Source organism: Mesoplodon mirus (assembly GCF_964341445.2).
Source record: "Mesoplodon mirus genome assembly, chromosome: 13".
Taxonomy (NCBI): domain Eukaryota; kingdom Metazoa; phylum Chordata; class Mammalia; order Artiodactyla; family Ziphiidae; genus Mesoplodon; species Mesoplodon mirus.
Window position 1 is genome coordinate 48,139,620 of NC_138989.1, and position 24,791 is coordinate 48,164,410.

The following is a 24,791-nucleotide window of genomic DNA, read 5'->3' on the forward strand; positions in this document are numbered from 1 at the left end:
GCTGTACCTGAACACAAAAATTGTGAGCTATACAGAGTATTGTAAATAATTTTTGTCAATTTCCACTCCTAGCTATATATCCCACAGAAATGAAAACATATGTCTACACAAAACCACGAATGTTGATAAAAGCATTATTCAGAAGAGCTGAAAAGTGGAAACAGCCCAAATGTCCACCAACTGATGGCTGGATAAACAAAACGTGATCTATCCGTACAATGAAATATAATTCAGCAATAAAAAGGAATGAAGTAGAGAAATATGATTCGGATGATCCTTGAAAACATTATGCTAAGTCAAATAAGCTAGTTGCAAAAGATCATATATAATATGATTCCATTTAAATGAGATATCCAGAATAGGGAAATCCACAGAGACAGAAAGCATTTTGGAGGTTGCCAGGGGCTGGGTTGTGGGGATGGGGAATACTGCCAATGAGTACAGGGTTTTTTTGGTGGGTGATAAAAATGATTTAAAATTAGATAGTGGTGATGGTTACACAACTATGTGAATATACAAAAACCCACTGAATATACTTCAAAAGGATAAATTTTAGGATATGTGAATCATACCTTCATAAAGCTATTATTAAAAACAAAAGAATTATTTTGTGAGACTTTGTTTCAGTCAGGTATACATATGTCCAGTGCATCCTGTTATTTTATAAAAGAACTTTTTTCCCCCAGAAAATTGTGTTATTTAGGTATAGACTTGGTCTAACCCCCCCCAAAAAAAAAACAAATTTTCTTTTTCTTTTATAAAACTGGAAAAATTATTAAAAAACTGAATAAAATATGTTCTAACTACCATTTTTTGAAAGGTAAAGGAAAGCAATTACCAACTTACAACTTCTTCACCAACATGTGATTGTTCTCATTCCTGGTTACTATCCTTTTGTTTTACATTTTTTCCAAGAGAAAATACTAGACTTTTGAATATTACCTGATAATTTAGGGATTTTTGTTGTTGTTTGTTTGTTTTAGAACAGTAACTGGTTAACATTGTTCAGTGTGCCTGAGTTCCTAGATACCATTATTTGAAAGGGGGAGCTACTGAGATCATGCCCAAATCTTAGCACAGGCTTCAAAAAAGATATGGGAAGACAGAGAAAATATTAATCAGGATATTGTGTGACACCAAAAAGAAAGTTGACTTTTTAGTATCATTGTACAATTTGGATAGTAAAAACCTATTAAGTATCTATCATGGAGATAAGAAAAGGAAGAAGGAAAAGAGGGAGGGAGGAAAGGAAGGAGGGAAGGGGACTGGGAGGGAGGCGAAACGCAAGAGGGTGGAGAGGAAAGAGAAAGGGAAAGATTAGGAAGAAAGTGAACACATTAAAACTGTAAGCACTAAGAATTTGAACGTTTATTAAGGAAGGAAATAAGGATTAAACAATCCTTAAACAAGGATTTGGTATAATACTCAATGAAAAGGCTATACAGATAAAATATATATTCATAGCCCAGAGTGATTCTGAGCTTGGCACAGTTATTTGTATAATGGGTATAATAATTCCTATAACACAGTTTTGGAGATTAACTGTGATAACGCATGTACAACACCGAAAAAGACTTGATAAATAAGTGTTAAAATTTGTATCATAAATATGATATTTATAAATTCTGATAAAAATAATACAAAGGCAGAATCAAACAATTTCAATTCCAGACTCTGAGATTTATCCTTTACCTTCAGTATTTTACTTGTATTGTAATTTGGTATTGACAGCTGCTTACTCTGCATCATCAATTTCTCAAACTCAACACATGCAGACAGGAATACATTCTTTTCTATCTGAAACCTACTCCTCAACTATATGAGCCATCCCAGTAATCTGCCCCGGGATTTACATAATCACCCAAACCAAAGATATTTTTATGCTTCTGATGACTGACACAATGCCTTACATACAGAAAGAAGTCATACAAATTTGCTCAATGAATGTCAGACTCATTTTACTCTCTTACTTCTCACCCTCAGTCTTTCTGTTGTTACCTCCTAAAAATTTTCCCAATTTGTATCATTCACTTTCCTCACGTTGCCATTGTGTCAGTATAGTCTGTCACTACCTTTTACCTGGAATATTTTACGACTTCCTAAGTAGACTTTCCTGCCTCCAGTTCAAATCTTGCAGATCTATCTACATATTATTTCAAGGGTGATTTTTCTAAAACATATATTTGGTCATGCCATGGCCAGGCCAGGCTTAAAATGTTTCAATGGCTTTCCACTGCCTGAGGGATAAGTTCCAAAGCTATCAGACCCAGCTTATAAGATTCTTCCTGATTTGCCTCATTTAACTCTCCAGGTCTTTGATCCACCTTTCCCTATTGTCCATCTGCACCCCTTCTACCTAATATTATTTGAAGCTCCCTGTTGATTCAATGTCCCCCTTATTTTGGTCTAAGCCTATGCATACCTTTCTCTGAAGTATGTGCCTCTTCTACCATGTTCACCCAGTACGGGTCTTTACTTCTCTGTGAAGTCTGGGGTGAGTGCTAAGGAGTCTCAAGTTTCTTTTAGTTTCTTAAACAACTTCGTAAATTATTTATCAACATAAGTCTTTATAGCATCACTCAAAAGGAGCCAACTAATGTGAGTTTCTGATTGATAAATGACATTTTATGGAGATTTATTTTACTGTATCAAATAAATTTAGCCATTATTGAATTTCCATTTAATATTATATTAAAAATACTCAGATTTTATAACATCTTTTGAGGAAACCCCATTGCTAATGGTGCTAGGCAATTTCCTCCAAGATACAGGCATTGTCTTGTCTTTGAATTTCACTGCCAGCAGAGTTTGAGTTTACTCAAACATGATTTTGGAATAAATGAATAAGCAATTGTATGTCTTCTATGTACCCCACAAAAGGTTTGCAATAGTTTTCTTTTTTCTTTATTTTCCTTTTAGTTTTCTGAAGCAGCACATTCTTGCTGAGCTTTGAAATCTGGGCTCAGCCATAACTTTCCCACCATTGGTGAAGACACTGAACCTGATGCTTAAGGAAAAACAGTTATGTTGAAGTGGACTCCAAACTTTCTAATTGTACAAAGCTTGTTAATTTGAAGTCTCTTTGAGAAAATATGTGGTGGATGCACATGTATGGGAAGTTTTATAAAAATAGAATATTTCTCTCAATATGGGTTTACTCTGATTTTTACACAAACTGGAAAAATGCAGAAAATTCAATGGCAATGCCACCAAAAACAAAGCAAAAATCAACAAGTAACAAAAAGCAAACATTTATTAAACCCATAACCAAGTGATATAAAAAATGACCTATTCTATTACATATCCACATTTTTGCATATTTTTATGCCAAAGAAAAACCTTATACTTTGCTTTCATTTAGAATATTATATGTCCTAAAATCTAGAACAGTTACATGTTTATTTAACATGTTTTCCAGTCTGTTAAAACATGGAAATATTTCAGCTATGTTATCAGGCTTAGTTCAATTTGAATGACATGGTTACCTTTTTAATCTACATTTTTATAATTAAGTTTTATGACATTACTTCTAATATCTTACCCATTTCCTTTTTAACCCCAAACTAGATAGATTCTGGAATTGTAATTTTTTAATTGCTAAAACATGGACATTAAGAAAATATGTAAGTGGTTCAATTTAGTGCTTACTTGTTTAACTCATTATCTTAACATAATATAATATTCTCCCCTCAGTGAAATGCAAATAGAAATAGTAAGTGAAAGTAAATACACTGCCAAGTTTTTTTTTGTTTGTTTGTTTGTTTTTCTTGCGGTACTTGGACCTCTCACTGTTGTGGCCACTCCCGTTGCGGAGCACAGGCTCCGGACCCACAGGCTCAGCGGCCATGGCTCACGGGCCCAGCCCCTCCGCGGCATGTGGGATCTTCCCGCACCGGGGCACGAACCCATGATCCCTGCATCGGCAGGCGGACTCTCAACCACTGCGCCACCAGGGAAGCCCCACTGCCAAGTTTTTTTTTCTGAATAATATATAATCTACAAATTTTACTTTAAATTTACCAATAGGTTTAAATACTCTGCTTGATCACTTATTTTGATATTGGACAGAAAGGAGAGTATCTGAAAATCTATTTCTGGTATTTTCTTAAATAATTTCAGAAGGCTTCATGATAGCATATACTCTCTATTTAACCATTCATTCTACTTCTGTAGAGAAACTCTCTAAATGGAAAATTTTCAATACCAAATCTTGGTATGGATTACAGTGGAGATGAGGCAAGTGGGGATTAGAATGAGAAAACGGAGCTCAGCCAGGTCTTCACAAAGTGGTGTTATTTTTGTTTAAAGTAAATTCCTAGGTAATACACATAGCTGTTCAAATACATAACCAGATAAAACTGATATTTTAGATAATCTATAAATTGTAGATCATTGATACTGCTGATGTGTTTCTTTACAGATGTTCAAGATTTGCCAAGGTGGACATCTACAGGTGACTATACCAGAATATTACGCCTTGGTTTAGTGGAAATTTCTGATTCAAACCACGTATCAGTGGGGGATTTTACCCAGATCTCTGGAAAAGTAATTCAGAGACATTATCACTTTGGAAACATTTTTAGTGTTTGTTCTATGAAATAGTTGAGGAAATGACTGTAGATGTAAATCTTGAATCATATGATAATGACTTAATGAAATAAATTCAAAGGTAAAGGAAGATTAAAAAGAAGTCTACTAGCCAGTCCCTTATGTGTGGACACCATGCATATCTTCCATCTGTCTTATCCCTCCATCTAGCACAGCAGATGCTCTAAAATGAAGTAAAGAAGATTAAGACAAAGGCCTTTAGGAATGTACATATTAGCTAGGTTAGGATACTGGCAAGAAACCATGTAAGAAATGTAATCTGGCTATGTACTGGAAGGGCAATGAAAACAGCAATAGACAAAATCGGTTAAACTCAGAAATCTATATGGCATTAAAGACAAAGGGAAAGTGCTTCAAATTTAAATTAATTCTGATTAATAAAGACAAATGCTAAAGAAAATATGGCACAGATTCTTAGAGACACATTACAAAGATGGAACAGGAGTTATTATCAACAAAGAACCATAAATATGGAAATAAATTCAAATCAATTAGGGAAGAGCATTAGAAAATAAACTGCTATACTGAAAGATGGAGAAGGAAAATAGTATGTGCTCCATCAGTATTTGTTTAATTATAGTGAATTATTGAATGAAGAGGTTTATACAGTGAGCAGCAAACAGGCTGGCATTAAATGACTTGTTCACCACTGCCTTTTAGGAGAAAGTATTTAGTTGTAAACTGTTGTTCAGAGTGAAATAGCCATGATGAAAGGATGGACACCTGAGGAGAATAAGTTAGCCATGTAGTCATTTAACAGAAAAGCAAGCAGAGCTGTCTATAAAAATCACAAGAATAGGAAAATCAGCTGTCTGATTTTCCTGTATGAAAATCAGGATAATAGAAATCTTTGCAATATCTTAAGGGCTTTTAAAATTTTTAATTAAAATAATTTGGAAAAGACAAAATATTTATGTATTATTAAAGAGGTAAAAGACTTGAACTTGGTTACCAGGTTACCTGGGAAGACACCAGAAGAAGTAATCAATCAAATATTAATCACCTGGAAAAGGATGGGTTCCATGAAACACCAACATGGTTTTCTGAATAGCAAATCATGCCAGACCCATTTAATCTTGTTCTGTGATAGCATTACAGGCCGCAGAGACAAGGAAAAATGATAGTGACAATCCATTGTATTTTCTGGAGGTCTTGGGATCTGCTCTTTGTCACATTTGCATTGACAAACTTGAGAAAATATGACTTTAACCACATTATTTTTAGGTGGGTGGATGCACAACATGCTTGAATGTTCAATTAAAGGATAATTGAAATTTCAATTTCAAGTTGCACTAATATTTTGATGCAGCTCCCAGGAACTGGTCCTGGGGACCATTTTGTCAACTGCTATTAGATGACCTGAATTAAGTAATTTAGAGTGTTCTTACTAATCTCTTGATAATTATAAATTTACTTAATCAGTATAAATAGGAGATAAAAAATGAAAGGATGGAATAAAATAAACACACAAAACAGGTACCTTGAAGAAATCTGTCTTATTAGAATATTAATCAACAATGTGGTGCTACTATAAAAATTACCAGCACTCCACAGGAAAGTCTTAAAAGGAGTAAGACATGAAAGGACTTAAAAAAGAAAATCCTTTTGCCTTTTTTTTGTCTTAGGTAGTCACCATCAAGATACTTGTTTCCAGTTTTAGTCACTGATACCATACTTTTTAATGAATTCAAAGATAAAGTTGGATCATTTTTGTGTTTTTCAAACATTCTGCCTTGTGTATTTATTAGTTTTGTAATTAGAGGATTCAAGTTACATTTAAAAACATGGTTAAAAGCAAGCAAACACAAATAATAGAGAAAATATGAGGACAGCTCCCTTGAAAGCATTTCAGGCAGTAAAAGAAATTGAAGGTGGTGCCCATAAGGCAATCACAAAATGAGGAGGCTAGCCCATGGTCAAATATTTAGGAGGATAAATATTTAGGAGGATAAATATTTAGGAGGATAAATATTCGGAAACCCTTATGCTAGGCTATCACATACATCTTCATGTGTAATCTCCACAGTAATCTCTATACAGTGAAAAAGGAAAGAGAATTGGAGGAAATAGACTGGCTGGGTGACTTTCCCAAGCTTTTATCAGAGATAGAATCACACTCAAGTTTGTATTGACTTCAGGTGTCTCTAACTGAAAGAAGATTAAAATGTTTTCTTATTTCTTAAGTGTATGTGTGGCATCACCACAGAAAAATAATTTTAAATTTATAAATATATATTTTAAGGGATGCAGTAGGGTTCTTCCTATTCTTTCTTTCAACATTAGTTCCAACTGTCATGTAGGATACGCCTTATCTTTGTATAAAGATAGAATAATTCCTATAAAAGGTGTAATTACTTCAGACTGTGAAGATTACAAACCCTCCGACAATAATTGAATCCATATTCTCTAATGAGAATTATACTTATTTTAAATAAGCAAAGCAAATAAACTATAGTAAAAAGAATTTACAGTGGGAGCTGGGGATATTTGGGATTTTAGCTGGTCTGGGTTTTTCTAGATTTTCTCTGGCTGTCCTACATTTTTCAAAGACCCATGATATTTACTTTGGAATGCCCACTTCTTGTTTCAAGGCCCTTATTAATTTTTATCTTTTATTTTATAGCATAAAATTGCTTTACATTTTTATGTCATGAAATAATAAATGCTCATTATAAAAACAAAATAAACAAATAAGGAAATTAGAAAGAGAGTGAAACTCTTCCACAGCCTCTGTACTGCTAACTTTTGGAAGATAGCTTTCTAGATAGACCATTAGAAATAAATGTAGTAAAACCTAATACATATGGTAATACAAAGCTGGAATCATACAGTACATGTTGAATTATAGCTTGGTTTTTTAAATTAAATATGTACCATGGCTATTTACTCCTTTTAAAGACTGTATAATACTCCACTGTATACCATTTCTATTATATACTTAGACAACTCTATATGGCCGCGCATTGAATATGCTGACATTTTTCCTTTTTAGAAACAGTGCTATAATCAACATTATTATACATATCTTTGCAGACTTTTGCAGATTATTTCTTATAAAGCCCCAGAAGTAGAAATGCTGTCTCAGTGGGTATGCATAAATATCTTGTTAGACAACCCACTGGGAACAATCATCCAGTAATTGAAAAAATATTTGCCAGGCACTTTTCTAGGTGCTAGAGCTATGGCCATGAATAAGATAATAAGTTTCTCACCCTTATTGAGCTTACATTCAGTTGGCAGAAACAGACCATGAACAAATGAATATAAAATAAAATAGTAGCGTGTTAAGCATTATGAAGAAAATAAAATAAGGTGACATGAGAGTGGGCAGGCGAGGGACAACTTTAGGGGGCTCTGCGAGAGCTGCTTTCAGAGGAGACTTTTAATGTGATAGCTAAATGGTAAAAAGGAGACAAGTATAGGAAATGTGGGGAGAAATGTACATCTGGAAGGATCTGAAATTTCAAGAACCTTATACTGAGAATGAATCCGGGGGTCAAGGACCAAAAAATAGCTTGTGGCTCGAGCAGAGTGGGGTGGGTGAGAGAGTGATGTGAGGGAGGGAGAGTGTACAATATGCAGCCTGGGAGGCCAGGGCAAGAAGTTGGATTTGACTCTGAATGTGGTGGTAAGTCACTGGATGATTTTAAGTTTTAATTTAATTATGGTACACTTACATTAAAGCATATACACCATAAGTATATAGCTCAAAGAATTATTCACAAGTTGAACCATCTCTCAGATCAGGAAAGAAAACATTACCAGTATTCCCCAAACCCCCTTTATGTCCTTTTCCTGTCCCTACTTACCACCAGGATAACTACTCTCCTGGCTTCTAACAGCAAGCTTAATTTGGTCTGTTTATATAGACAAAACAGAGCAAAACAAAATGAAAACAAAACACCATACAGTTTGTGCTCTCTTTGGCTTCTTTTGCTCAAAATTATGTTTGTGCACTTCATCCATATTTAGGCATCCACCTAAAGTGGGGATGTCAATAAAAAAGTGAATGGATCCTACCGCTGAGCACTGGAGTACCCCAATATTTGGAGGCTGAGCAAGGTAAGAGTTGCTAATACAAAAGATACAGAGTGTCCAGTGAGCTGGGGGGAAAATGAGGAGACCATGGTGTCCTGACAACAGCAAAAGATGCTTCAAGAAGGCGAATGACTAAAAGTGACTGAATATTGGTGAGCAATGGAGTAAGATGAGGTCAGATATATACTATTGGATTTGACATCATGGAAGTCATTGAGGTGGTGCTTCAAAGGCAAAGAGAATGTAAAGACTGTAAATGCAGATAATTTATTCCCAAAGTTTTATTAAAAAATGAAGGGCTCTACGGAATGTGGAATCAAAAGAGGGTTTTTTGAGATGGTAAATACTAGATCATGTTTGTACGATGATGGGAATAATCCAGTGAAGAGGAAAAATCTGAGGGTACAGAGGATGGAAAATTATATGAATGAAGGCTGTGAGAAGGTGAAAGGGGATGGAATTCATAGCACATGTGAAGGGCTTTAAGCTGTGTTAGGAGCTGAAGTACTACCATTTTAATAGGAAGAATGACTGCAACTATGGAGTAGATGCAGGTAAGATGGTGAATTTGGTTATGGACGAACATTCTCATCTTTTATGAATGCCTCTTTTCCCATACTCTCCCCTACCATCATTGTGTATAATCAATCTCACTGATGTTCTGTTTAAAAGAAGAGTTGAAAACGTGTATGTCATTTTAATTTGTATGTATACAATTTTTAGAGAGGTAGAAACATTTTTCCTATGTTTATTGGCCATCTGGATTTTTAAAACTTGCTGTATTTATTGTTTGTTTGCTCATTCAAAAATACCTTTGTTTCCATCACATAAACAATAATTTGCCCAGATTCAGCATTCTTGAGTGCCTTAATTTGTTCTATAAATTTATGTAGATATTTTTCTGTCTTCTGTCATAAAACACTGAGGATATTAAGTCTGAAGTTAGTGTGATATTATTTTCCTTTGTAGGTGCTACATTTTTTTAAAATGGATCCATTCTGGAATTATTTCTGTATTCTTGAAACTGAAAACTGGGTGAGGCATCACTAGAGACAAGTCCAAGAGCAGCTGGCTCTTTATTTGGGGCAGCCCAGGCCTTTCTCTCACACAGGCATTCAGGACTACTACTGGTGCACAATTGCTACAGCGACTTCAGATGGACTGTCCACAGGTGCCCAGGATGGGTACCTTCAGTCCTCGAATCCCCACGTAAGAAAGATCCCATCCAAGTTAGGGAATATTGCACTTAAGAAGCTGGATCTTCAAGTCTGAGAGGGGATTCACTGTGGTAGCCCTTACCTCAGCCCACACACTTCCAATATAGCAGGATATTTGGGGATTTAGGGAGGAGGGTTACCACAGTTTCTCCCTTTCTGTGTTGTCACATTCCAATGCTCTTTTAGGGATGGGAGTTTCTATTTATCGGCCCTCAGTATCTTTCTTATTTTTTCCCCAAATCTCTATTTTGTTTGGCAGAAATTCTATTTGTACGATGTATTTGTTATCAGTCTGTCTTTTCAGAATTATTATAATGTTCTTTATGATATTATTTCCTGGCAGTTTAGGGTGTGTGTGTGTGTGTGTGTGTGTGTGTGTGTGTGTGTGCATGTGTGTGTCTAACTCTAGTCATGCTACCATGTTTCCCAAGCTTGGTGCTCTATCATCAAATTTCTACAGAAGGCTTTGCTTCTCTCTGTATTATTTGCAAGTACTAGCAGCTGCTTGGAGCTGCTATGTCTCTCTTTCTCTTTTTTAACATGTATATCCTATGTCTTCATCTTAACTTCTGTTGCAGTTCCTATGGGATTAGGATCATCCATTTTGGCAAATACATGTTCTCCAGTCTGAGGCAATGGGAAGGGCATTTTAAAGTTTCTTTAGTGAGAAAGGAACTTTTTTGCTTGGATCTCTGACCATTGTTCAGAAACATAAGTGAACTGTCATTTCCTGTGTAAAAGCATAAAATCTCTCCATCAAAAAGTATTTCATTACTAGGCACAGCTTAGTCATACTCTTGCCCAGTACAATGGTGTTACAAAGTATTTATAATTGAAATACTTTTGCATTTGAAGAGAGGGAATGATATATGGTATATGAATAATAGGCTGAGCAGGGTAGAGAAAAAAAACTATAAGAGAAGCTGTGGAGTAGCAGAAACTCTGTGGGCTTGAGTCCAATTGGCCTAGGCTTGAATTCTAGCACTGCTTCCTGCTTAAAAGCAGTGTGGCCTTAAGTTACAAGAAAGCACATGTTATGAGTTTTATTGTATCCCCTCCCCCAAATTCATATGTTGAAATCCTAAACCCCAGGATCTCAGAATGTGACTGTAATTGGAAATAAGCTCTTTACAGAGATAATTAAGTTAAAATGGGGTCATAAGGGTGGTCCCTAATTCAAAGTTACTGGTGTCATTATCAGAAGGAGAAATTTAGATAGACGTGTAAGAGGGAAGACAGTGTAAATACAAAGGGAGAAGACAGTCATCTACAAGCCAGAGACAGAGCCCTGGAAGAGATCCTTCCTTCACAGCCCTCAGGGAACCAACCCTGCTGACACCATGGTCTTGGACTTCTAGCCTCCGGCACTGAGAAAATATATTTCTGTTGTTTCTGCTACCCAGTCTGTGGTACTTTGTTACAGCAGACTTTAGTTTCCTGAGGAAAAATGAGAATATGTCCAGTTGTTTCATAGAGTTTTTATAAATTAAATAATAAGAATAGAATACTAATGATAATGTTATCCGTAACTGACTATTTATGATAGGGTAGGTGCAGCATTCAATGCTTCACACAGGTTGTAAATGCATAGCTTGGTGACTGCCACATTGGAGGTGTGTAACAGATACTATGTTTATTTTCTCTTATTTAATACAATAAAGAGATACTGAAGTGAAAATATACTGCAATGAAGAAGAAAAGATGCAAAGATAAAGGAAGAGAGAAAAGAGAGATATCTCATAAAAAGAAGAATAAACTAACACATTGTAGGGAGAAGAGAAACATATCAAAGGTTCCCTACACCAGAGAGTAATAGACTCCTCAGTGGCAAGGGACCAATCAGTAACTAGCTCTCAGGGTGAACACAGGAGAACACGTTTTCGTGTAGAGTACTTTTTAGGTATATTTAGTTAGAACTGTCACAATGTGTCTAAGCTTTTATTTCCATGTGATCCTATAGTTTACATAGTATTGTGTTGTAATGGTTTTAACAATATTAATAGTAAGAATGGAGAAAGGTTATCATGAAGTCATACATAGTATTGTATTGACTTTTTTAAATTTCCTTTTTAGCTTTTTGAGTTACTGACACATTATTGCAGAAAACATATGTAGGGTCAATTCATGCTGAATAGTTATTAGAAACCATGATAACAAAAGTCATTACACTGCAGTTCAGTTTTGACAGTAAAATTTCTGCAACATTATCACAAATCCTCATGCATTAGTGCAATGATCCTTACTATAGTTTCATATTAGAATCAAAAGATTGCTGTAGCATGCTTGATACAAAAAGTCAAGCAAGCCAAATTATTTTCTGCTTTTACAGATAACATTTTTGCTCTTTTTCTATGTATATCATGCAGATAGTAGCTTTGTTTTATATACTTTTCTCAATAACCTATGAGTACATTGTATATATATTTCTTTAAAATGAGGATTTTTCCTTGAAAGACAACACAATTCTGATTACCAGCACCAAAGGAAATAATTTGAGAATGATTTTATATCTGACACTTCAAAAATTCTAAAGCTATATTATTCACCATGGTATTATCTTTCCTTTTCTCAGGTAATGTGTTAGGTGTGGTTATAGTTTTTTTTTTTTTTTTTTTTTTTTTGCGGTATGCAGGCCTCTCACTGTTGTGGCCTCTCCCGTTGTGGAGCACAGGCTCTGGACACGCAGGCCCAGCAGCCATGGCTCATGGGCCCAGCCGCTCCGTGGCACGTGGGATCTTCCCGGACCGGGGCACGAACCCATGTCCCCTGCATCGGCAGGCGGACTCTCAACCACTGCGCCACCAGGGAAGCCCTAGTTTTTTTTTTTTTTTTTTAATCAGTGATTTACTATGATGGAATAGTACGAAGTTTAAAAAGGGACATCTGTCATATTCAGGATAACTTTTATAGAAAAGCTGTGAGGGTTACTCTTCAGCTGACAAAGGGAAATATTTTTAATGTCTATCTGTCCACAATAGTTTTCAATAGTAACTCTTTTTTAAAATTTGAGGTATAACTGACATATAATATCATATTCACTTCAGGTGTACAAAATTTGATATTTGAATACATTGCAAAATGATCAGCACAATAAGTCTAGTTGCCATCTAGCACCATACAAAGTTAGCTTTTAGGATTTAATCTCATGCAACTTTCAAAAATGCTCTACAATATTATTGATTATAGTCACTATGCTGTACATTACGTGCCCCATGACTTATTTGTAACTGGATGTTTGTACCTCTTGAGGCTTTTCACCTGTTTCACCAACTCACCAAATCCCCTCCCCTCTGGCCACAAACATTCTATTCTCTGCATCTATGATTTTGGTTTTGTTTAGTTTGTTTTGTTTTTTAGGTTTCAAATATAAGTGAAATCATGTGGTATTTATATTTCTCTGTCTGACTTCTTTCACTTAGAGTAATTCCCTTAAGGTCCATACCTGTTGTTACAAATGGCAAGATTTCATTCTCTTCTATGGCTGAGTTTATCCATTCATCCATCAATGGACACTTAGGTTGTTTCCATATGTTGGCTATTGTAAATAATGCTGCTATGCAGATAGGGGTGCATGTATCTTTTCAAATTAGTGTTTTCATTTTCTTTGGATAAATACCCAGAAGTGGAATTTCTGGATCATACAGCAGTTCTATTTTTAATTTTTTGAGAAACCTCCATACTGTTTTCCATAGTGGATGCACCAATTTACATTCCTATCAACAGTGCATGAGGGTTCCCTTTTCTCCACATCTTTGCCAACACTTGTTACTTCTTATCTTTTCAATAAAAGCCAATCTAACAGGTGTGAGGTGATACCTCATTGTGGTTTTGATCTGCATTTTCCTGATATTAGTGATGATAAGCATCGTTTCACGTGCCTGTTGGGCATCGGTATATTTTCTTTGGAAAAATGTTCATTCAGATCCTCTGCCCATTTTTAAATCAAATTGTTTGGTTTTTTTGCTATTGAGTTTTATGAATTCTTTATATAGTTTAGATGTTAATCCCTTACAGGATATATGATGTGCAAATATTTTCTCTCATTCAGTAGGTTGTCTTTTCATTTTGTTGATGGTTTCCTTCATTGTGCAGAAGAGTTTTAGTTTGATGTAGCCCCATTGCTTATTTTTGCTTTTGTTGCCTTTGCTTTTGGAGTCAGAGCCAAAACTTCATCACCAAGACCAATGTCACATAGCTTACTGCCAATGTTTTCTTGTAGGAGTATTATGGTGTCAGGTCATACATTCAAGTCTAACTCACTCCGAGTTAATTTTTGTGTAAATGTAAGACAGTGGTCTAGTTTTGTTCTTTGGCGTGTGGCTGTCCAGTTTTCCCAACACCACTTATTTAAAAGACCATCCTTCCCCCATTGTACATTCTTGACTCCTTGAATATATGTGAGTGGGTTAATTTCTGGGTTCACTATTCTGTTCCATTGACCAATGTGTCTATTTTATGCAAATGCCATACTGTTTTGATTAATATAGCTTTGTAATAGAGTTTGAAGTCACAGAACATGATGCCTCCAAATTTGTTTTCCTTATTCAATATTGTTGTGGCTACACAGTGTCTTTTGTGTTTCCGTACAAATTTTAGGATTGCTTGTTCTATTTCTGTGAAAAATGCCATTAGAATTTTGATAGGGATTGCTTTGAATCTGTATATTGTTTTGGGTAATATGAAAATTTTAACAATATTAATTCTTCCAATCCATGAGCATGGAATATCTTTTCATTTCTTTGCGTCTTCCTCAATTTCTTTCATCAATGACATAGTTTTCAGTGTATAGGTCTTTCATCTCCTTGATTAAGTGTATTCCTAGATATTTTACTCTTTTTGATACAACTGTAAATGGGATTTTCTTAATTTCTCTTTCTTATTTTATACTCTGCCACTTTACTGAATTTGTTTAGTAGTTTTAACATATTTTTTGGTGGAGTTGTGAGCACTTTCTATATACAAAAACATGTCACCCATAAATAATGACAGTTGTACATTTACCTTTATAATTTGATGCTATCTATCTATTCATTCATGTATTCGTTCACTCATTCATTCTTGCTTAATTATTCTGGCAAGGACTTCCAAAACTATGTTGAATAAAAGTGGTGAGAGTGGGCATCCTTGTCTTGTTGCCAATCTTAGAGGGAAAGTTTTCAGCTTTTTACTATTGAGTATGATGTTAGCTGTGAGACTGCCATGCATGGCTTTTATTATGTTGAGATACATTCTTTCTATACCCACTGTGTTGAATTTTTTTATCATAAATGTATGTTGAATTTTGTCAAATGCTTTTTTTTGCATCTGAGATGATCATATAATTTTTGTCCTTCATTTTGTTAATGTGGCGTATCATATTGATTGATTTTGGATGCTGAACTATCCTGCATCCCTGGAACAAATTGCATGTGAACGTGGTGTATAATCCTTTTAATGTATTACTGAATTCAGTTTGCTAATATTTTGTTGAGGATTTTTGCATCTATGATCATCAGAGATATTGGCCTGTAATTTTCTTTTTTTGTGTGATTTTGGTATCGGGGTGCCTGGCCTCATAAAATTAGTATGGCAGCGTTCCCTCCTTTGGGAAGAGTTTGAGAATAGGTAGTAAATCTTCTTTGAATGTTTGGTAGAATTCACTAGTGAAGCTGTCTGGTCCTGGATTTTTTTTGTTGTTGTTGGGAGGGTTTTGATTACTGATTCAATCTCCTTAACTCATAATTGATCTATTTAGATTTTTCTATTTCTTCCTGATTCAGTCTTGGAAAATTTCATGATTCTAAGAATTTATCCATTTCTTCTATGTTGTCCAAGTTGTTGGTGTATAATTGTTCATAGTAGTCTCTTGTGATCCTTTATATTTCTGTGATATCAATTGTAACTTGTACTGTTTTATTTCTGATTTTATTTATTTGAGCCTCTCTGTTTTTTATTTCATGAGTCTAGCTAAATATTTGTCAATTTATTTAACCTTTGCAAAGAACCAGCTCTTAGTTTCATTGACTTTTCTACTGTCATTTTAGTCCCTATTTTATTTATTTCCACTCCAATATTTATTATTTCCTTCCTTCTACTAATGTTGGGCTTCATTTGTTCTTCTTTCTCTATTCCTTTAAGTGTAAAGTTAGACTGTTTACTTGAAATTTTTCTTATTTCTTGAGGTTGGCTTGTATTGCTATGAATTTCCCTCTTACAACCACTTTTGCTACATCCCATATTTTGGTATGTTATATTTCCATTTTCATTTGTCTCTAGGTATTTTTTAAAATTTTCCCTTTTATTTCTTTGTTAACCCAATGGTTGTTTAATAGCATATTGGTATTTTCCACTTTTTTCTTGTAATTGATTTCTAGTTTTATACCATTGTGGTTGGAAGAGATGCTTCATATGATTTCAGCTTTAAATTTATTGAGACTTATTTTGTGGCCTAACATATGATCTACCCTAGAGAATGTGACATGTGCACTTGAGAAGAATGTGTATTCTGGTACTTTGGGATAGAATGTTCTTTTTTTTTTTTTTTTGTGGTACGCGGGCCTCTCACTTTTGTGGCCTCTCCCGTTGTGAAGCACAGGCTCTGGATGCACAGGCTCAGAGGCCATGGCTCACAGGCCCAGCCGCTCCATGGCATGTGGGATCTTCCTAGACCGGGGCACAAACCCATGTCCCCTGCATCGGCAGGTGGACTCTCAACCACTGCACCACCAGGGAAGCCCCTGGAATGTTCTTTATATATTTATTAAGTCTATCTTGTCTAATGTGTCATTTAAGTCTGATGTTTTCTTAACAGATTTTCTGTCTGATGATCTGTCCATTGATGTAAGTGTGGTGTTAAAGTCTTCTATCATTATTGTATTGCTGTTCACTTCTCCCTTTAGGTCTGTTAATATTTGCTTTATATATTTTGGTCCTCCTATGTTGGGTGCATATGTATTTACAAATGTTATATCTTCTTGTTGGGTTGACCCTTTTATTATTATGTAATGCCCTTTTTTGTCTTTTATTACAGTCTTTGTTTTAAAGTTTATTTTGTCTAATATGAGTATAACTACACCAGCTTTCCTTTCATTTCTATTTGCACAGAAAATCTTTCTCCATCTCTTCACTTTCAGTCTGTGTGTGTCCTTATATCTGAAGTGAGTTTCTTCTAGGTAGCGTAAAGATGAGTCTTGTTTTTATTTTGTAATCATTTAGCTACTCTATGTCTTTTGATTGGAGAACTTAGTCCATTTACATTTAGAGCAATTATTGATAGGTTTGCACTTTACCATTTTGTTAACTGTTTTCTGTCTGTTTTTGTAGTTCTTCTCTGTTCCGTTTTTTCTGCTGCTCTGTTTCCTGGTGGTTAATGACTTTCTTTAGTCTTATGTTTAGATTCCTTTCTCATTTTCTTTTGGGTACCTGCTATGGGTTTATGCTTTGTGGTTACCATGAGTTCACATATAACATACTATGTATATAATAGTCTATTTTAAGCTGGTAGCAAGTTAAAAGTGAATTCATTCCAAAACTCTACATTTTTACTCCCCACAGTTTTATGGTTTTGATGACACATTTTACATCTTTTATTTTATATATCCCTTAACTAATTATTGTAGTTTTAGTTATTTTACTATTTTTGTCTTTAAACCTTTATGCTAGCTTTATTAATGATTAATTCACTACCTTTACTATACATTTACCTTTACCAGTGAGATTTTTGCTTTCATGTTTTCTTGTTATTAATCAGTGCCATTTATTTTCAGCTTATGAAGTACCTTTTAACATTTCTGATTTAGTGGTGATGCACTCCTTTAGCTTTTACTTGTCTGGAAACCTCTTTATCTCTACTTCATGATAGTTTTGCTGGGATAGTGTATTCTTCTTTGGAAGTTTTTTCCTTTCAGTACTTTCAATATATTGTTTCACTCCCTTCTGGCCTGAAAAGTTTCTGCTGAAAAATCTGCTGATAGTCTTAGGGGTTTTTCTTTGTAGGCAACAAGTTGTTTTTCTCTCGTTGCTTTTAAAATTCTCTCTTTAACATTTTAATTATAATGTGTCTTGGTCTCTTTGAGTTCATCTTATTTTGAACTCTCTGGGATTCCTGAACCTGGATGTCTATTTCCTTTTGCAGATTAGAAAAGCTTTCAGCCACTATTGCTTCAAATATATTGTCTGCCCCTTTCTCTTTTTTCTCCTTCTGGAACCTTTCTAATGTGAATGTTATTGTGCTTGATGCTGTCCCATAGGTCGCTTAAACTAGTCTCACTTTTTAAAACTATTTTCTTATTGCTGCTCTGTTTGGGTGAGGTCCAGTGCCCTGTCTTTCAGATCCTGATCTTTTCTGCTGCTTCTTCTGATCTGCTGTTAAACCCCTTTAGAGTATTTTTCAGTTCTTTTGTCATATTCTACTTCTACAGAAGTCCCTCTGTGACTTCTCTTCAGTACTTTCTTATATTTTCTCTTGTTGCAGTTTTCACTGTGTTCATCCGTTCTTCTCATGAGTTTGGTGAGCACCTTTATGACCATTATTTTGAATTCTTTATCAGGAAAAGAAAATTACTTCTGTTTCTTTAAGGTCTTTCCTAAGGCTTTATCTTATTTTTTGATTTGGAATATATTCCTTTCCTTTCTCACTGTGCTTGACTCTCTGTGTTTTTTCCTATTATTAGGCAAAACTCTTTCTATGTATTACCTCTCCCAGTCTTGAAGGAGTGACCTTGTGTAGTTGAAACTTATCATTAAAACTTGCCCTAGGCTCCTGGCTGTCTCTCAAACCTTTGTGATTTTCTAAGCAGCCTGATTTATTCTTGATAGGTCTCCACTGTTGATGGTGTGCCAAAACCTGTCAGTGTTCCAAGGGGAGGGATCTCATTTATATATATATATATATTATATATATATAATATATATATAATATATATATATAATATATATAATATAATATATGTATGTATATAGTACATATATACATCTATGTATACAAAATTTTACCTTGAGTGTCTGGTATATCAGGGATCCCATCACACTCAATAAATCATGTTCAAGGTGTTTCTATCATTAAAAAGCTATTTATTGTCATATAACTCTACCAGAAGATTATCTTCTCAAAATTGCATAAAAGATACAAAAATCTACAATTCACTGAAAATTGGCATTAGACTGAAGAATTAGATTGATTTAAGCCAAGCTGACTCTTCTAAAGTATTATCCAGAAATATATACTTAGTTTTTGGTGTTTCTCTCATGGGGTTTGGACAGCAAAAGAAAGATTCATTAGGATAAAACAAAAATGACGAGTTGTCTATCCCACTCTCAGGGATCAGAGGTCTCTTGAGAGTTCGTTAGACAAAGGGACAGTAGGAATTTAATTCAAGCTCAGTCTATTAAGTGTGGTAACTCCTTTAGAACAAGTGTGTGTGTGTGTGTGTGTGTGTGTGGGTGTGTGTGCACATGCTCATATACCTGTGTCCTAAGAGAGGAAGGAAGAAATACTGACAAAGTCATTACATACATGTTGTAGGCAAAAATTATTTAAAAATTATGGTTTTCCTTTCAAAGAAATGAATTTCTATCGACTTTGAAACAAGCACATAAAAATCACCACTCAAAGCCTATTTTTAATACATGCAAGATAATAAATAATATGAAATACTTATAAAAATGAGAACTAAAACAGCTTTCACATTTTCTATAGGAAAATAATTTTCTTCACTGCTAGAATTGACTTTGACTTCTCACCCAATCAATGTAAAGTGAGTTTTAGAGGAAACCCACGTTTGAAAACTGAAAGAGGAAAGAGAAAACATGCTAATGAGATCTCTGAATGATAAAATATTTTTGAGAATTTATGATGGAAACCGTCCATTGAGGCTGAGGTGATATAGATTAAAGAGCAAAGATTCATGATTTGTCCTTTGGCTGGGTGAAGAGAGGATGTTGTTGGGCTTTGATTCTATGGTCTATTCTAGGAAAGAATACCCTGGACTCTGGGGATCACAGCAGTCAGCATGGAAGCTGAGATGAGGTGGCATATTCCTGTGCCCTTTATTGTATCTTTGTCAGTACGGTGGATGATTAATCATTTATTTTGAATAATTGAAGAATGAAGTGTTTGAATTCTGTGAGGTCCAGAAGCACCCCTTAGAGCTCCAGAGTAGTCCTTTGATTCATGTCCTTACATGACTCCTTCACAAGATCAGGTCACTAAAAGGTGATGCTCCAATCTGACCATATCCATGGCAGTTACTCATTACTTCTCAGCTATTGGTCCCTTCAAACCTTGGAAAAATATCACAGCACATGCTCATCTATAGTCCCTTAGAGACAACATTTGAACCTAAGTTAAGAAAACTGTGTCCTAGGCCAACTTTTCTTCTAATTAACTGTATATGTATTAAATCCCTGAGCCACTCAGAGCCCTAAAGTTCCTCATCTGTAACACAGTCTTCTAAAGAGATGGGTAAAATTTCTAAAGGCACTCCTAGTCCAGAGGTTTTACAACTTAAGAGTTGTGAAAACTATCTATAATACTTATGGAAATTAAATAGCTTCTAATTAAGTAGGTAGTCCTTTCCTCATTGGAAAATCATCATTGAAAAAGTGCCTTCAATGCGATGAAATTACAAAAGCAATTAGTGAATCAAATAATCTGTTTCAGTTGGACACTAGAGACATAATGCATACTTTATGTGGCTTTTACATGCTTTTAAACCCAATGAGACATGTATAGAATTGTTCAGTAATGTTATAGTAGAGAGGTAGTGTCATGGTTATGAAATGGTTGGATGTAGGAAAATCCTGAGTTTTATTTCCATCTCAGTAAGTCTTCCTCTACTCGGGTTACCATGTGACATACTCAATCTCAGTTCTATATCTTATATAGGAGATGATGATAATAATGATAATAGAAAAATTTCTAGGATTACTGAGGGACATTTCAAAGATAATGTTTGCAAATTACATGGCACAGATACCTGTCCACGTAAGTGCTTGCTAAGCACTGACTGGTTCTATAATAATCTGTATTCCCTTAGTGTGAAAGCACTGAGAATTGGAGTAGGGCAAAGGTTAAGCTTTATAAGTGGTTTATAAAAGAACTAAAATATATTTTAACCAGTTTTGGATGAGATCTTGTTTTCAGCCAACAGAACCATTAACATTTGCATGCTTGCTTAGCTTACCTTTCTTTGCAGGCCTGAAGAACTTGAGATAGCAATTAAAACAAACACATGGTAATTTTGTCAACATATTCATGTTTTTTAAAAAAAGAATATATGAAAAATATATCTGAAATCTTTCAACGAAAATGATGAAAATATCCATTTTCACATAGAAATACGACCTGTTTTTTGGTTATTTTTCCTTCATTCCTCTTTAGTGTGATTTTAAATTTCGAGAGAAGCTTTAGACTAAATTCTGTTCTATCATTACCCATGAACATGGCTAATAAGAATTTTGCATAATTGTTTTTGTTTGTTTCTGATTCTTAAAGGGTAAAATTAAAAAAAGAAAACATACAGGAAAGTGTCAAGAAACATGTGCAAAAGAAGCAGACATAATTCTATCATCAAAAGTAATACTATAACATTCTAAAATTTGAGCCACCTGTATATAAATTTGTGGTAAGGAAGGGGACATTATTTTTTGTACTTAATTTGTTTTACTCTTCCATTAGGCTTTCTTTGCTACTCTCGGTCTAAAAATACTGAGAAGTAGAAAAGTGCATAATGTGTGTAAAAAGAATAATACTCTGTAAGAAGCATGGTAAGTAAAATATAATTATTTACCCTGTCAAATGGAACGTATGTTAAGAATCAATGAAATTATTCTAAAACAGGAAAGAAATACAAAAATTTCCATTTTATCTGACAAGGAAATTCAACAAGGGAATCAGAAGTTGAGCAGCGCTTCTGTGTACCCAAAACTAGACTGGTCAAGGGAAATGCTGCACTATCAAGAGAATGGACTAAAATATTTAAGGGTTTTCTCGGTTTTGATGGCCGAATTCCATCCTGTAAGCAGTGCATTAGACGCTAATGACATATGATCTCTCACTGACAGATTTAACAGCATCAATAAGGCCTCTCTGTCCATTGCAGCAAATTGATCCTACATGACACCGACAAGGGCAGCCTGCACTTAATGACCTCCATCGCTGAAGAATGGAAATGAAAAATGATTGGAAGTACAAATAAATCTTTGAAAGTTTCCCCGAAACCTGTGTGCTAAAGGTGATTCGTTTGAGGGATCATCACAAACATAAACCCAATCTCTTAGCATGCTCCACTGTTTATACCAGGGTCTCACTCCTTGGATCTCGAATCAGGATGTGCTTTAATTCCAAAAATGACATCAAGACAACTTGGCTCTTACTATGGAAATACTATGTTTAGGGATCTTTCTTAAAGGCATGAATTCTTCACTAGTTATGCCAGTATCTAATTTATTTGTCATTTGCCACCAAAGGATTCTATGCAAACTGATAACAACTATAGATAAAAATTTATTTTTGTTTCCCTCCTGGTTAGAAAAGGGAATACAGTACAGCCATTGATTCTTTTATCCTCCTCAATTACCAGCAACAAATGAAATAGGTTTAAACTCAATAACAATGTCAAATGCGTGAAGTGATTGGCAAAACCTCCATGGATACACTGATATCCTTTCTTTGAATCCTGCACAATGGTTTGAGGACACTAAAATTTTGGCATATAGTTGTATTCTTAATTCTTTTCCAAACACACTTATTTCTTGATCTACCTTCATCTTGCTACTACTTCAATACAAATTTTTAAGAGAAAAATACACACTCTCTCTCCCAATATATTTGGAAGCTTTAACTTGCGTGAGAGTAGATGAATGGGAAATACAGTGTGTTTATAAGCAGCATAGTAGATGAATGTAATGTAATAGTTACTCACAGTTGCATAGTAATTTTATTTTCAAAGTAACTATGGCAGTTGGTCTCTTTTTTATTTCTAATCAAACTTTTCCTCTGAGGTAAATTTCACTTTATCGATGAGAAAACTGAGGTCATAAAGGGTAAATAATTGGCCAAGATCACTGAGCTAGTAATTGGTAGAGCTTACACTCAAATCCTGGCCTGTCCTCCCAATATTCCATAATAGTAAATATAGTACTGAAGTTTTAAGCTACTAATTGATAGTGTAGTAATCTCGGTGACAACAGGAGAAAGTATTCATTAGCAATCTACTGGTTTTTACAGGTAGGTGAATTGTTAAAAATTAATCATGCCTCTAGTTTCTGAAATTTAAATTCTGGGAGGAAACAAAGTTTCAAAGGAAAATAACTTTTCCTGTCAATGAGTAACTGGAGAAGAATATAGAGGAAGTGACTGTATCTTAACACTCTAAGAATGGACCTTTCTCTTTGCTTTTGTATTTGTGGGCATATTGTGTGTTTTCCTTTTCCACTTTTAGTATTATAGAAGACTTTACAAAATATTTTAGAATTTCTGGTGATTTCCAGAAACCAGGGAGGTCAAGTTTCTCCAAGTTTCTAATTAAGCCTCATGTTTAATAAGAAAATAGGAACCAAAATATGGAGCCCATACATCATGAGGAAGAATTAAAGGTATATCATGGAAAGTTACCTACATATGGAACTGAAATTTGAAATATATGATAATACATTTAAATCTATGCATTACAAATATTTGGTAGTTGAGGTCACAATAATTAAAAGCAAATTAGTATAAAATTGTGGATTAGAAAGTATGCTTTTTCATTTCTCAAATATTTTTTCAAAATTCAACTTCAAAATGTTGATAAAAATATAAAACAAAACTTTACAAAAAGAAAACATGCCATTTGGTGGCATATAAAAGACCACCATAAGATTGGAGACCCCATGACTGACTACTTGTTACTTTTTGTGGTACATACGTCAAGTAAATCATTATTTTAGAAAAATATGAAAAACCTACCTGTTTCTTATCTCGAATCGAACCATCAAGTAATAGCTGTTTTCCATATAGGTTGAAATAGTTGTCCTTTACTGTTAAGAATATATTCTGTAATTTCTGATACTCTTGAGCTAAATGTAGATTTTCTTCTAGTGAATCATCTTGTATTTTCTAGAAGATAAATATATACACGTACTTAATTAAATCATTTAAATTTATGTTTGAATTTTTACATTTGAATTATCTAAAAGTATTACATTATATATTGTAGAAAAATAAAACCAAAAAGATGCGTCCCTTGACACTAATATCCTCCTTGGATTTAATAATTTTCTTTCTTGATGCAAGTGGTCTTTTTATTTATTTATTTATTTTTGAACATTGATTCATCAGAGTCTGTCTGAATTTTGTTCTCCTTCTTTCCCAGACCTCCCTCCACAATGCCTTGGGAAGTACCCAGCCCTGGAGGCTTCACTCAGCATCCCAGAAGATTTCCTCCAATTTCCCACCCCTTTTCATTTTCTGAAGCCCCAGTGCTCAAGTAGATAGAAGACATTTGGAAGCTTAGAATCATATTTCCAGGAGGTTCAGGGTGGTGGCACTCACAGAAAACATTCAAAACACAGAGAAGTAAAGAGTAAAAAAGACGAGGAGCAAGGAACTCAACATTTAGAAGCACCCAGAGAAAGCCATTATTTGTTACTAGTATACTTTAGCTATATTCAAAGCTAAATCTGCTCTGTGAGCAGCTGAGAACTTTACAACACTCCCCATGACTAAATATATATATGTCAAATCTAATACAAAACCCTCAGAATGTAACTTTTGCCAACATTACCCACTCGCAAATTAGGGGCTGCCTTTCATTTTAAGTTAGAGGTGTGATTCAGTTTAACTGCTGATTCTTTTTACATTTCTAGCACAGAAAGTTTTCTTTGGCTGCTTCAAAAAATATGGAATTTATCAACAGCCTTAAATATTTTCAAACCTGTTAATCTAGTAATTCATCTTATGGAAATTTA

General features: G+C 34.6%; 1 protein-coding gene across 1 annotated transcript in view; it reads right to left on the reverse strand.

Moving 5' to 3' along the window:
• CCDC178 (coiled-coil domain containing 178) overlaps nt 1-24,791 on the reverse strand; it is a gene marked incomplete at both ends in the record, with an annotated part of 366,144 nt that overhangs the window by 122,159 nt on the left and 219,194 nt on the right. Inside the window, one exon of the mRNA XM_082640606.1 lies at nt 23,791-23,940. Within this exon, the coding sequence (XP_082496732.1) occupies nt 23,791-23,940 (150 nt within the window). The remainder of the gene's footprint in view (nt 1-23,790; nt 23,941-24,791) is intronic.